At 39.6% G+C, this 16,061-nt stretch overlaps 1 protein-coding gene across 3 annotated transcripts in view; it reads left to right on the forward strand.

The window, feature by feature from the left end:
- The window catches only part of Tmeff2 (transmembrane protein with EGF like and two follistatin like domains 2), a 265,542-nt gene that overhangs the window by 232,061 nt on the left and 17,420 nt on the right, over window positions 1–16,061 (forward strand). Inside the window, exons 8-10 of one of the 3 annotated variants that reach the window (XM_057758744.1) lie at window positions 7,656–7,779; window positions 9,125–9,283; window positions 11,660–12,607. In XM_057758744.1, the coding sequence (XP_057614727.1) occupies window positions 7,656–7,779; window positions 9,125–9,283; window positions 11,660–11,687 (311 nt within the window). In that variant the 3' untranslated portion in view covers window positions 11,688–12,607. Of the gene's footprint in view, window positions 1–7,655; window positions 7,780–9,124; window positions 9,284–11,659; window positions 12,608–12,632; window positions 14,128–16,061 lie in introns of those variants that run through there. The other 2 variants (XM_057758742.1, XM_057758745.1) reach the window with 2 other exon arrangements.

Genomic DNA, 16,061 nt, shown 5'->3' on the forward strand with positions numbered 1-16,061 from the left:
TAAGAAAATTCCCTACAGCTGATTCTTATGAAGACATTTTCTCAATTGAGGTCCCATGCTCTCAGATGACTCTAGCTTGTGTCAAGAGGACATAAAATTAGCCAACACATGAAATATTACCTTAAAACATCATCTGATCATTTATACATGCCATCTTCCCAAAGGGATCCCTACCTGTATAACACAGCTGATCTTCCATCATTTATGATATTTAATCTATTCATCTTTGATCTTACAAAGCAAAAAAAGATGATTTGCACCATCACAAAGGAAAATAACCAGAAATGCCAAATCATTTAATTCAAATAAAATATGATAAAATATGTCACTACCCAATGGATTAGATTCTCATGTCACAATCTCAGAGCTACTCACTCTTTGTAGGCTGTACAGACGTCAAGAAAAGAGAGCAGAGCATCAGAACAAGAGAAACAGGTTGGCTATGAAAATATTTAATTAACATCATCATACATGAATAGTATTCCATGCCCGTCTCTATAACTGGGGCTCTCAGTTTTCTGTTCCGAATTTCCTTTTCTGGACACACACCCACTGGAAGGCGTGTGAACAGATGGCATAACTGGATTTTCAACACTTCCTTGGACAGACTATAGCCATTACCAGAACAAAGGCATTCTCTCTGCAGAAACATTGCTGGTTTTAGCTCAGTTTCACACAGTAGTGTCTCTGCTTTGAAACATAATGCCTTGCTTTAACAGGTGAGTTCTCGAAATACCGTAATTCAAATTTGTGCTTGGAAAGGATGTGTAGGTGAACTTTTCTTTCCCATCAGTCAGTTCCCCAAATAACCACACAGAGATTATTATTAATTATAAATACTAAGTATTACTTAGGTTTGCCTCCAGTCAGCTCTTGCAATTTAATTGAACCCATTTCTGTTAATCTATGTGCTGCCCCAAGGCTTGTTTTCCTCACCCCTGAACTTCCCTAGTTGCTTTTTCTGGGTCAACTCACGACTCCTTAAACTCTGCCCTTCTTACCAACATTCTCTCTGCCCCTAAATCCTACCTAGCTATTGGTCACTCAGCTCTTTATTAACCAATGAGAGTAGTACTTATTTACAGTGTACAAAAAGATAATTCCACAGCATTTCCCCTTTTTGTTTAATTAAATGGATGCTTTTAACTTTAATGTCGTAAAATTATATACAACTGAAATATTTATCAAGTAAGAACTACAGTTACAATTTGCATTTGGCAAATTAGAGAAAATACTCATTATCTATACTGTCTTGAGAAGTTCAAAGTTTTATATCTAATTCACTTTCTATCTTTTTATGTCTCTCAACCTTATACACATTGCACCTCTTTTGTGAGTTCCTTTTCTGAACAAGGAGACCTCTAATTATAAATTGTCTTCAACACTATTAGAGACCCATCAAGGATATAATATCAGAGTAAACAGGAAGTGAAGAGCAAACAACTTCCAAAACTATAGAAATGACAGAAACAGCAGGCTGCCTAGACAGTTACCCAAGGTTCTTCTGTAACACTGGAGTATCCATCTTCCACATACAGGCAGGCCTAGAATATCTGACGGACTTCTGTGAAGCAGGAATTGTGAATGACTGTCCCACCTTGTCTTGGCAAGGTTCAACAGTCAATTTCTTTTGTGTTCTGGTTGTCCAATTTGGAGAGCATACTGCCAGCAGTCAAGACAAGGGCAGTTTCTTGCCCAGTGGCTAACCTTGCCACAAAGAAAGCAAACATATGGAGTTTCTTTGATGCACATCATCATCTCTGAAACAGACTGGTGCTGCCAGGAGCACACCTGCCTCATTGTCATAAAAACGTCTTATCTTATTAAAAATATCTCAAATTCTGTAGATCTCTGAAGTGTTTTCGAACCACCTGTCTATCTAAAATATGTCTCTGTTTGACCTTGAAAACATACCTAACATGACTACAAGTTTGATTGCAATAGGTGACTAACTACTAACCTGCATTTCTTTATTATCCTAAATAGTTTACAATAAAAACTTTCAAGGACTAGAAATTTACATTACATTGTTAAATGAGCTGCATAGGTATAGTACCTTAAACAAGAGTAGAAATGTATATGCAATATGTTTTAACAAAAATAACCTTAAATTTGTATCAATATACAAAAATATTTTAAACAAGAGAAAAAACATATATGTTGTATAACATAAATAGCATCAAATTTGTATCAATATACAAAATTCCACACCAATATAAAATATTTAAGACTAGTTGGTTTTTTAGTTTAAAAGTAGATTCAGTAGTCGACTTTTATCCCATAATCTCTATATCCCCCCTTTTTTTTCTTTCCAAAATAAGATCCTTGAATTTAATCTTCTTTGTTCTACTTTTTCCCTGACCATTACCAATAACAACTTGTAACCAATTCCTCTAGACAATAACAAATGGTCATAACCCACTGAATGACCAAAATCCATTCACACACACACCCTCTTGGGAATGTGGGCATTGTGTTCTCTGGATTGCTTCCTGCTGTCTGAGGGGTAACAACATCTCTACAGGACCCTGAGAAATTTGAGACAATGGTCAAGTGTTGGGAGAGCTATTTATATCATTTGTTCATAGTCTCTGTATAATGGAAAAGTGAAGGTCTTATCTGAAGTCCTGGCTCTGAATAGTGCATGAGGCTGGACCATCTCAGCTAGCTACCTTGAACTCATTCTGAGCAGTTGGTAGTCCAAAGCTGATCTTTGGGTGGTGTTTGTCAGCTTAGTGGCATTACCCCAATCCTGGTGGAATCATTGTTGTGGGGACTCACCATCCTTTCGGAGACACCAAAGGTCACTGTTAGGAATGGTCACAGTTGACTGCAGAAAGCTTAGGTATTTTTATATGTCATATACTGCCGATCTTGGAGAAGTTAAAATACCACAATTTGTGGAGTACATCCAGAATACACAAACCTAATTCCTACTTACCTGATAGAGACTCAAACCCATAATCATGGACAGGGAGCTACATGAAGTCTTTTTCTAGAATAAGTTAATACTGTATATAACCATTAGTATCATAAATGAAAGATATATATATATCTTAAAATTTTTAAGACAATATTTATATCCTGAGAAAAATTTTAGAGTCAAAATAAAACCAAAGGATTATGAGATTAGTGGCAATAGAACAATCCCTTAATTTGGGTTTTTTTTTTTTCTGTGCCATATCAAGATTGTAGAATAACAGGTAAACACATAAACATGCCTCACTTTGAGCAGCACTGACTCAAGTCTGAGTCCCTCGAGTTGTCTCTGTTTCCTTTCTGTCCATTCCTAGGTGACTTGACATAAGGTACGGCTGAATCTTGTGCCGTTCTGTGTCTGGTTTTTCATGTCTGTCTTCTTTACAAAGAGCAGTCTGTGTAACTAACTTTACTAAAAAACATAACTCCTCAACATCCCTTGACAACTATTGACTAGCAATGGGCATGTGGTTGTATTAGCTCTGCCCCCAAACAACTCAAGGTATGCCAGAGAACACCTCCTCGAAGGCTCACGTACTCTTCCTGAATAAATATTTACATACATAAATATTTAATGGGAAACTTGGTGCAGAGTTTAGCAGAGACATAAAAAGTTTGTACCCTAGCTACAACCTTTTTCAGAAGGGAGAGTATAACCCTTACATTAAACCTTATTGAAATGGAAAACAGAGAAATCAATGTCTAAGCTGTCAGGCACTAAAAGAAACCTGTACACTTCCAAAGTATCATTTTTATATAATTTTAAATCTCTGAATGCTTTATTGTTGCTTAAATATCCACTGTACATAAACTCCAGGTTCACAAATATTTACCATGACTCATACATATATTTGTTGAGATATTAGATTTCTGTGTTTCTGCTTGCCTTAATATACTAAAATCTCATTTCTAAAGTATATCTATTGCTTCACGGGAACTGGTCCTATATTCAGGTTTTCAATCAACTGGTTTCCTTGGTTGGATTGACTATAAATCTGTTGACATATATTGATGACGACTCCTCATTTTCTTGCCCAGGGATCATTTCTTCTACTCATTTATTTTCAATTTCTCTACTTTCTTATTTGACAGTATCACATGAGCAAACAAAACAGAGCCCTCTAAGCTCGCAAGAGCTGGAATAAACTAATTAGCCGACTTTATGATGGAGACTAGTCCCCTCCCATGTTCCACGGCTTAGACAGGAAACAGGAAAAAGCCAGCTCTTTGCACACTGAGGCAATACTTTCATTCAAAAAAAGCTCCCATGTAGCGCCTAGACATCAGCTCACATCGGACATTGTTCAGAATCAGAAACTGTCAGTCTGGGGGTAAGGTTCAATTTAAAAACACCCTCAAGGATGGGTTTCAAGTTAAGACAATTCTTGATCTTCTTTTATAGTTAGCAGAAAGAAACCCAGCCCTTTAATAAGACGAGAGATCTTCTGACAGAAAAGGCTGTGTTTAACTGGAACAGAGGGAGTCGGAGAAGGTCCCCACATGCCAGAAGCACTGGAGTGTTACTAACGACACTAAATAGAAGTGTTGAACTGTTGGCTATGCGGAGAAGATTCAGAAATAAGAGTGGAAATCAGTGCTGGCTCATTTCATGAGCAGTGGGCCTGACAACCCCCACTGCTGAGAAATCCTCTGTCAAGTGCACAGGTCTGGGTTGCCTACTCCGGTTGTGGCCATCGGGGCCCAGCAGGAAAATAAGCCTGCTCTTCTCCTCGGGTTCTTGAATAACCAGGTTGCCACACAGGGCATCTAAACACCAAGGTTACCCTGATTCCATTTTGGTCAGATGGCACTCAGTACTACATACTTTGATTTTCTTGTGTGTCCTACCAAAAATTTAGTCAAAATGTATACAATACTTAAACGGATGGCAGACGCCAAAACGATTCCCACAGCCTCACGGTTTTTTCTATGGAAGTAGTTCACGAACTTTCGCGACAATTTTCAGTGCAGAAACATCTCAATGCGAAAGATCACCAACTACACCACAGCTGAAATATCACAGACAAAACAAATGAAGTGCTGAAATGTCACCTGCCGTCTCTCCCCCGTGGCTACGATATGTATCTTATAAATCTAGGATACACGTTGAATTATTACCCACCGGCGTCATATACATAAATACCCCTACAAAAGAAAACACTAAACATTTTAACAGTTTGCTTCAAACTTTAATGATCTTCACATGGCATCTAGATCCTAAAATGTATGGAAGGATGTTTTGCAGCTCTTCCTAAATATAAATAAGGCATCCATCTAATTCGCGAATAGCAAAGGCTTATCCTATTCCTGATGAATACGCTTATCACCCATGACTGCCAGTGAAAGTTATAAGGATATGCTATAATAAAACATGGCGCCCCTGTCTACGGATAATGGGAAGTAATCCGTTCCAAGAAAAACAATCATTAACTTGCAGTCTTCGCTCACTGCTGCCCCAGTTATTATGGTGCTGAAGAATACTTATAGATTGAAAAATACCTGTAGATTGAGATGGATAAAGTTATATTTCTCATTGATCCAGAAAGAAATTTTCAAGAATGCTGTATTTCAGAAGAGACAATGAAGGCAAAACTGCGTTGTGTGAGTGTGTGTGTGCCTGTATGTGTATGTGTCTGTGTGTGTGCCTTTGTGTGTGCCTGTGTCTATGTATGTGCCTGTATGTGTGCCTGTATGTGTGGGGTGTGGTATGTGTGTATGTATATGTGCCTTTGTGTGTGCCTGTGTCTATGTGTGTGCCTGTATGTGTGCCTGTATGTGTGGGGTGTGGTATGTGTGTATGTATATGTGCCTTTGTGTGTGCCTGTGTCTATGTGTGTGCCTGTATGTGTGGTGTGTGTGTGGTGTGTGTCTGTGTGTGTGGTGTGTGTGTGTGGTGTGTGTCTGTGTGTGTGCGCACCCACGTACCAGAAGAGAATATCACGTGTCCTCGTAAATCCCTGTCTGCCTTACTCCTTCCCTTTAAGCCAGAGTCTCTCACTGAACACCGACCAAAAGGGGAAACCATGAGCCCTAGCAGTCCTGTGTTGCCAGCCGCTCCCACAGCATTGGAGCTTCAGGCGTGCATGCATCTACACCTAGCTTTTTACATTAATGATGTAAGCCAAACCCAGGTCCTCACGCTTGCACAGGAAGCATCCTTGCCCACTGAGCCATCTCTCCAGCCCAGACCTTCTATCACTGTACAAGAAACACAGAAGAAATTGAGCAGACACTCGTTTGGAGATGGTGTGGCGAATGTGTAGTCCACATATCTGAGCAAACAGGAGCCCGAAAGCATCCACATGTTATCATAAAAAACATTAGGAAACAGAACTGCTAATGACAGCAGAAGCGTTTTCTTTTAGAATATACAGTGTTTCATTTTCCTTAAGTTTAAATTTCACAAATCATTCCTTCTTTTTTTTTTTTTGACTTTTTATCGATTCTTTGTGGATTTCATGCTGATCCCACTCATCTCCCCTTACCCTCGCTTCTGCCTTCTGCCCTTGTAACATCCCACTGCCCACAAAATAAAATTTAAAAGTAAAATCATAAAAAAAAAAACAATCCAAACCAAACAAACGAAAGTCTTGGTGTGGAAGCTGCTGTGTGGTCCAGAGAGTCACACAGTATCTCTTTAGTTCATACATCTTTCCCTGTAAGTTCATTGCGATGAGTCTCACTTGGTTCCAGGTCTCTGACTTTTGCTGTACTATTGATACTGGGCCGTCACTGGGGCTCCTCTTGGATAGCCTACTATTGCTGTGTGTCATGGAGATCCTGAAGCTTTGGATCTGCAGGTCAGGTCCCTTCGCATACTCCAGCTATTCGAAATACGGTGGATGTTGGGCTGGGCTAACTCATAGCCCTGGTTCTGAGCCTGGATTGGTCACCCCGCTAGCTTTCCCTCCATACCTGGGTGAGCTTTCCAGCACAGACAGCAGGAGTGGGGCCAGTTCTGCTCACACAACCCTGGGTCCTGCTTCCCTGCACTCTCACCCCCAGGACCAGCTCTACTGTTTTGCCCAAGCGAGGTGTAGGACCGTATGGATCGAAATAAATAGATGTGGCTGTCTATACAAACGATTCTAAAACAATCTCCAATTGCATTATTGTGGCAATGAAAATATATGGGTGCAAAAAGAAAAAAAAAAAACCCTGGCACTCACAGTATATTATAAAAATGCCTGACAGAATGCATTTGTTGAAATGCGCATTTGGTCTAGAAAATATTTAACCATTGAACACAACCATCTTTTAACTTAGCCCTCATGTTGAGAAGTATCGAGGCATTTGAGAAATTTGCTCTCAGAGAAGTTATGCTTTGAAATTGAAAAAAAAAATCAAGAATTTCTTCTTGGATTATTTTTATGATCAATGTACAGGCTCTATACAAGGAGAATTGAAGCTATCTGACAAATCGTGGCCACATCAGTGGCTGTTAAAGGTGTAGGAAATTGCATAAAAGCCTGAAAAAGCTCCGGGTAATTTTGCAGTTTCATCTCTAAACATAATTGTGAAGAAGTCTGTCTTTCAATCCTCTCTCCTTCTTTCCTCTTAGTCCTTGCTCTTTTCAATAGCGTTTCTGACTGTAGCTTTTCTTGTCAATGTCCGAGTTGATCTTACCCAGCACAGAAGGTATTTACAGGGGCGCTTGCTTTTATCTGTATTCGCAGAGAACGCTAACAAATTAGAAGAAAGTGCCAGAGAACACCACATTCCTTGCCCGGAACATTACAATGGTTTCTGCATGCACGGGAAGTGTGAACATTCCATCAACATGCAGGAGCCATCTTGCAGGTAACATTTCTTTGGTTAAACTTTTAAAAGGCATAAAGTTGAAATGCAGAAACTTGCTTTTAAGTGTTAGCGGAAGATTGCTTTACATTCTGCCTAAGCAAGGAAACAACATTCAAGTTTCTGTCTCTCCTACACACACACACACACACACACAGAGTGACGAAAAGATGTGTGTAAACCTTATCCACTCAGTGTACAGTATAATTTTATAGACATGGATCACTTTCTTCTGTTCACTGTCTTTCCCTCTGAATGTAGAGCTGAGATTGGACTCCTCCGTTAGTATTTTGGGGGAGGTTGTTTCCAAAATGCTCCAAATCATCTATGAACTATATGATTTGATTTTGCTGGACACTCACTCTCTTTTCTACTGAGCCTGGGATCAGGAGACGATTGGCCGCCATGCCTCCAGTACAAACTCAGAAGAGACAGAAAGAAATTGCTTGTCTGGGCTTAGTTTATAAATACAGTTTATAAATATCTACTCGTGTCTAGAACATACAGAGATTCTTTCTGAGATGTCAAATTCAAATAAAAACATATTTATATTTAAATTAATATACACTGGAGTATGATGAAATAAAGAAACAACACTGTTTGGATCTCTTTCTCCACCTGCCCGTCTATCTCTGTTTCTCTTTGTCCGTCTGCCTCTCTCTGCCTGCCTTTCATCCACAGCTGCCTTCCATACCTGTTTCCTTTCACAGAATATCCTGGGACATGCCTGTTCTTCAACAGACAGAGTGAACATGACACACAGAGAGCTCTGCTGTCCCTCCCTCTGCAGCAGTTATTAGATTACACCCTCCAGAGACCCGTGGAAAAGTCCTCAGGATGTAGTTGCAAGAAATTCAGAGTCAAGTGCGAAAGGCTTTCCACAGAGCAATGACATATTGATCCAAATTAGTATATTTTGATCTCAAATGCTTATTTCAACACGAGAATTGCCTATCTGAACTTTTGGTTGGGAGGCTGAGTGAGTGAGAAGCAAGATCCGTCCTAATAGGATGCTCACACTGCTTGTTTGTATACCTGTATTGCCTGCACCAAGATTTTTCTCTTCAGAACATTTGAAGAGAATTTCAAGAACATTCCTCTGTTCAAAACTAAGACCTTTATGACTTTATGGCCATCCAGTTTAAGAAATTATTCCTGCTGTATCTCTGACTCGAGACTTTTTTTCAGCATTTTTCTGGTGTAGAACAGGTCTAACTAAAACAAACAGCTATATAGTTTTTGTACTGTGTCATTAAGCAACCATATCCATGTTAACCGAGGTTAACGGAACAAATTAAGGGTGCAGAGTTCTGGGCCACAGGTGACCAGATGCTGTCCTTCCTTCCAGATGTGATGCTGGCTACACGGGTCAGCACTGTGAGAAAAAGGACTACAGCGTCCTCTACGTTGTACCCGGCCCGGTCCGATTTCAGTACGTCTTGATTGCAGCGGTGATCGGAACGGTTCAGATCGCTGTCATCTGCGTGGTGGTCCTCTGTATCACAAGGTCAGTAACCATACTTGGGCATCACCCAAGCTGAGGGCGGCGCTTGTCCCTCCCTTTGACTCCGAGTCTCTTGGTGGACTGACTGTAGCCATCCATTCTCCGTGAGTCCTAGCTCCTCCCCGTGAGAACATTTCAATAGCCACGTGGAAAGGCATGGGTTTTCCTACAGGACAGGCACAACTTATTTCACTCATTTTTATATTAAGATGAGTATTGTTTATGTCCTAAGACTATTTTCCTCTCTAACATAGAATGTCAACATCTTTTTAAACACTCTTTTCTCTGTAAAAGGCCACTTTTCATTCAAATTATGAAGCATTAACTTTACCTACCAGAAAATCGCTTTGCCCAAAGTGATAATAGATGTTATATAAGGTGTAGAAATGCTTCAGTTCTAGCCCTCATTAATCACATTTTATTTCCAAGTAGAACATTTGGACACCATCAGTGTTAACACACCTGGTGTCAACAACAAACACCTTTTCACTTTAACATGGTAAGTGCTAATCACAGTGATTTCAATGTAACGGGAAAGAGTGTGTTCTACTAAATGAAAACCTTCGATATGTTTTCGAAAGAGCGGCAAATATCATAGCAAATTCCAAGCCCAGAGAAAAAGGTAATTTTTATTTGAACAGGGATGAGATCGCAAGAGAATAGAGATTTCATCCAGTTTCAGCCGGAAATTGAACCATGATTCCCGGGTGATGGCTGAGGTTCAGTTTGAGACAAGGAGCAAAGTCGGGGATTTGTTTGACCTCTTGAGTGTGTAAGCGCGTGGTCGGCAAGAACTAGACTCTAAACCCAATGCATCATTTATGTCTCGTGGCAGCCAAAAGGCCAGTGTAGATCTGTTAAAAAAAAAAAAAAAACTGAATTTACTCTCTTTTTTAAAATGTCCAAAGTAATTCTTTGAAGTTTTTTATCACATCTATAGGACATGAAAACTTTCGTTTATTTCTACAGTTCTATAGTAAGTCAGAGACTTTCCCCAAAACTTATTTCTGAAAATGGGAAAATAAGAAGCGTTATGAAATGAAAACATAAAGACCTTGGTATCTGTATGATGCTACCTTCTTTGAAGACAAGTGTGGGATCCACTCTTTAAAAAGAGAAAGGTGTAGCTCATAAATCCTCACCTGGCCTACAGGCATAAGGGGAGATCATCACTGCAGCTTGGGGCAGCGCTAAGCCAAGTTGAGTCCATGATCTTGACTCTCAGGTTTAGATGCCAAGCGAGCCAGTGGGTTATACGAAAATAAGTGCAGCTGACTTAAAAACAACTTGAAAACCAAAAGTACTGAGAACAAAATGAAAAGATAAAGAAGAATCTAAGACACCGAAAACTGTATCAGACATCCCTAAAGGCACATAGAAAAACAAAACTTGTATAAATATTCACACAATAACAACTTGATTGCTGTCTCGTAGAGTAGAGCAACTCAGAATTTCAATACTTCAAACGTGTCTTCAAATAAGCTATTAGTGTCACAGTTTTCATTCCTAAGCATAACTTCAAATATATAGACTATTTTACCAAGATTTTGTATTTAGATGCTATAATTTTGTCGTATGTTTACATATTCACTTGCCTGAGTACACAAATGCACATGTATACACACTTCATGACATTACAAAACAAAAGAAAAAACAACAGTTATCCTCACTCTCACGGTGGAGACCCTGCAATGTGAGATGTTATCACATACTGAGATTATGCAGCTAAGTCATGAACTCAAAATGCTGTCCAGCCTGTCTACTGCTTTAACTTTGCACTTAATGTTGCCTCTCTGCTCCTAGCTGCTCTTAGTTTTGTGTGTGCTTCTGTCATGGACTAAGCTCCCAGTTTGAGTAAGCTATGTCTGCTATATTTTTCAATGAATATGTCTTTTTTTTTTCTCTTATTTTCCATGTAAAACTAAGCAAAAAAAAAAAATACTCTCTATCTGATTTAGGGGAAGAGAAATAGCACATCAGCCATGCCTTCATTGTTATCGTACATTATCTAACTCTCGCCCTTGTACAATCAAACCTTTGAAACGCACTCCAGGAAAAGTTTGAATCCATATAGGGAGATTCATTAAAAGACGGTGTACTTACAAACCAGATTCCCTAACTGAACCCACCACTGACCCCAAGAAGCCCTGTTTGCCTGCTGACCTGGCTAGCCTTGTTTGTCAAGACCTATACCAAAGTGCCCAGATGCGAGAGACTTTACAGCATTATCCCTAGCCTAGGTGCCCCCTATTGTCCTCAATTTTCTCTTAATGTTGGTCTCATCTTGTCTATTCTTCATTCTGACTTCCTTTCCTTTCTCTCCCATCCTACCCACTTCCGCCCAAATCTGTTTCTCTTTTTTTTTCCCGTCTACTCAAGAACCTGCCTCCTGAGCAATATCTCATAAAAATATGAATATCTAGAAACCTGTTCCCAAGTGAAAAGACTTGTCCCGTTGAAGGTGAACTGTCATCTTTTTACTGTCATCTCCCACTTGTCGGAAATGTGACTGCTCAGATCCATGTTTGTTTTTGACAGATATATGGCCCCAGCAACTGCACAAAAATGGGCCCACACCTACTATGTGTGTGCACGTGTATGTATGTCTATATACATATTTTATATTTTCCACTGTACCACCTGTAGTTGTAATAGAATTTTGTTAGTCTTATATTGTTCTTGCTTGCATGATCCAAGAAGTCTGTTATTATAATAAAAAAAATACTAGATCAGCTAGTTTCTGATGTTACTGAATATTAGATTTTTGTAGAAGCAACATAATTGGTACCAATTTTTGTCTCGAGTTTTATAGCATTAATGCAGTACAATGATATTAGGCCAAAGCAAAGCAATATCCCTTTGCATTTACATATCGGGTGTTATCAGCTGCTTTGTTCCAATGTGATAGCATCTTACCTTATAGCGCTGAAATGTCAATCTAACAGTCATCGTTAAGACATTTAGATAGAAAGTTGTTGAAGACATTTAAAGAGAGATGTGATAAGCTTGGGATTTGCTTGTTGGTCTTGTGCTGAGTCTGGTCATTGCACAATATAAGGAACATACTGAAGGAAGGAACAGCGAAGGGCGGGGTATTTCTCTTCAGCTTCTACTTCTGTTCTTCAGTTCTCAACAGAAGCCTAAAGACAACTGCAAGAAGCAAATAATAATAATAATGATTGCAATAATAATAATAAATTTTACAAGTATTCCCAAGGTTCTACTAGTAATCAGTATATTTTTACTCTCAGATACTTGACTAATTTGCCTCTACAGCCTCGCTCTTTGACTGTAGGACCGAACTTTAGGTAATCGCATTAGACTAAGATCTGTAAACTTTCCAACCTTCTAGGAAATGCCCCCGAAGCAACAGAATTCACAGACAGAAGCAAAATACAGGGCACTACAGTTCAGACAACACAACAAGAGCATCCACAAGGTTAATCTAGAGGGAGCATGTTTCCCAGTGGCCGGACAACTGACAGCTTGGACTACACAATACAGTATTAGAGACAAAAGAATAAGACAAGATCTACACATGTTGCCTTGCGTTTGTGGTAATCTACACCAATGAAAACATGGACTACAGCTATATTTGATTATGTATGGATATATTTGAAATAGTATACATTGTCTTGATGTTTTTTCTGTAATGTAAATAAACTATTTATATCAATCACACAATATAGTTTTTTCTTTCCCATGTACTTGTTATATATAATAAATACTCAGTGATGAGAAAAAAAAAAAAGGCATTCTTAAATTTGCAGTAATTTGTAGCTGTAACCCCTGTGCAGCCAGCACAGGCTGTGCAGACAGCGGGATTTCATCCTCTGTGCAGCTTCAGACGGCACATTCATGTGCACAGGACTCTGGAGCTGGGTTCTGAGTGATTCCAAGACCAAGGGAAATGATGGTTATTGGAAAGAGAAAAAATTATTTACTGTATCAAGGAAGCATAAAATATATCAGCTACTGGGATCCTCTCTGCTTCATCTACCTTCTTCCCTGTCTTTCATTTTCATTCTCAGAAAAGAAAAATCTCTGGCATCTAAATTAAATAAGTGAAGAAGGGAGGGAAAGTGTTTTATGACTCAAAATAGAATGCAGAGAAGATACTTGTCTTTATTGGGAGGCAGCCTAGCTCTCTCTGTCAAATACATCTGCCCTCGGGGATCTGAGTAAGGGATACCTTAGGTATATAAACAGTGGCCAAACCAATTCGGCTTCTGTGAGCAGAAGTAGCAACTAGGAAGAAATTGTAACTGCCTCAGTAGGTGTGAGCCCAAATCTCAGTTTCCTAGGCAAGAGTAAGCGAACCCCTGTGAGTTCAAGGCTGCAGAGCTAGTTCTAGGACAGTTGAGATTTCACATGCACGCATGCGCGCACACACACACACATCTCATAGAAGAAAAAGAAACTTTTGCAGTGTTTATATCTTCTATGAAAAGAAGGTAGATTTGCAAAAGACAAACGCTCTCGTGAGCATTTGTGCTCTTAGGGCCCAAAGAGCACTGTTGTTTGAAACTGAAAACCAAAAGACAGTGTTTCATGACAATGGAGAAATATGTTTTGGGCATATTTACGTAAGAAAATCCCTGAGAATCTAAGGAGCTTAGCGGAGGCTGTTGCCAACCTCTGTCAGATATGAGCAGACACTTACGAGTAATCACTGTTTGGGGGAAGTCAACTGTGAAAATTCTCAACGAATAAGATGAAATACCAAATTAAATAATTTCCTTATTATCGTTTACCTTTGGGTAGTTCTTGTAGCACCTACGGATGATTTAAATAAAGCTTTCTTTGTCTTCCTCAAATGACTTCTTCATGAACTAGAAGAGATGGCATCCCCTCCTTTGTTAGAAAACAAAAGACACATCAAATCAAAATGGACTGGATATAAAATAGTCTATAAAAAATAAGGGTTCCAAGTGAAACTTAAGGCATTTGTTAACATATAATAAAGGTGACAATCTATGTAAGACTTGGGGCTTTGAAAAATGTGATTTTTCTAGATTGTCATAAGTTTGGAAAATGTGACTTTATTGACACAGCCGTCACTCAAGTGTCTCTATGAAATCACTCTCTTGACACCTGCAGACGACATATCCCTGCCAAGCTGCCTGGAAAGGTTCATTTGTTCGGCATACACAGAGGTGGAAGTAGCCCTAGTTTCCTTTGTATGTCAGTAGCTGTGGCAAATAAACCCTTCGTTCTCCCTAAAGAAGAGAACAAGAATGTACCACCCATGGCGGCATATCTGTTCAAAGAAACGCTTCCACTGACTTTTGGTTACGAGTATATGAAATTACTGACTTTGTAGTAAGTTTATGCATCATTATATATAAATTTTTATCAGCGATCATAAACCTAAGTATTGGGAGAAGTCCCTTATACCTTTCTTCCCACATCCGTGCTCACCTACATAAAGAATCCTAAATGTGTTATTTTGGTTCCTAGGGCAATATAACTAAAATGTGGTCCCGATCCACAGGAACACACAGTCCAGTACCAGCAGAATCTGCTGACCTCTCCTAACTCATCTCTCATTCTTCGCAATTTAATTCTTGTATCATTCTAGTTTTCTAGACCATTCTTCATCACACCGAGTTAGAGCTCAGCTGTCTGCAGTTTCTCTCACCTTGATTCTTGCTGCTCCTCTCTAGGGCAAAGGAACAATGCTGTGGCCTTAAACTATAAAGACAGAAACAAGTTTTCTTATTCACTCCAGCTCTACGATTATTTTCCTCTCCAAGCAAACACTCGGAATTTCTTCTTCCGCTCTTCCCGCGACACCATCCCACTTTCTCCCGGCATCCACTTTGTTTGCTCTTGACTGAACCTGCACGCTACTTTGTCAGAAGGCCCACTGAAGCACGGAGCTTATATGGCCCAGTCTAATAAAGAAATGCGATCTCATCTGTCCAACATACAGAACAGCTTGCAGAAAGCAAATGTAAGAGTCACCTCCCCTACTTTGTTAAATTCCTCCTGGGCCCCCAGTGCTACTAGGGAGTTCTGAGCCAAACACTTCACATCTTTGAACTGAATTCTGCCATATGTTTGTTAACCCATCTCCTTAATCCTAAGTGTGTGCATGTTTAGAAAAAGGAACTTTATTTTTACTACTGCTATCAAAGACACATTAACTATTATGGTTGCTTACTATAAAAATCAGTTCAAATGGCTTTTAAATGAATACCTTCAGTTTACACTTACAACACATCCTGGATTTACTGAGGGTCAGAAATGACAAGCCCCCTCTATGCTGTGAAAATCTCCAAACAAACCCTCACCTGAAAAGAACTCACTACCAAGCCATCTTGGTTCCTTGACTTACAGTTCTCAGAGACGCAAGGGGGAGTCTGAGGTAAAGGAAGGATAACACGGGAGGTAACAAAGACTGTCCTTCCGGCCATTGCCTAGTGATTGGGAATCCTCACCCTCCAGCATGTCCTCCAGACCTTTCCACAATGACCTACACATAATGGCTTCATTCCTGTCACCATTCTAGAGTCTTACTTCTGCCATTTTTTACCTTCCACGCCATCCTCACACCCCTGTCTTTACAACGCTCTGGGAAAATAAGATTCTCATAGAAGCCCCCACGAACACGGGCCCATCTCCTGATCGTGTTGGGGGACTCTCCATGCTGGGTCACATTTATCCATGCAAGTCAGTCTTTCTCTTAGCCTAACAGTGATGTGAATCTAAAGATCCAAGGCTCGCTAAAATTTTACACTTTTTCTACAAGCATTTACTCGGTCTCTACCCAATGCCT

Source organism: Chionomys nivalis, chromosome 26, assembly GCF_950005125.1.
Source record: "Chionomys nivalis chromosome 26, mChiNiv1.1, whole genome shotgun sequence".
NCBI classification, from domain to species: Eukaryota; Metazoa; Chordata; class Mammalia; order Rodentia; family Cricetidae; genus Chionomys; species Chionomys nivalis.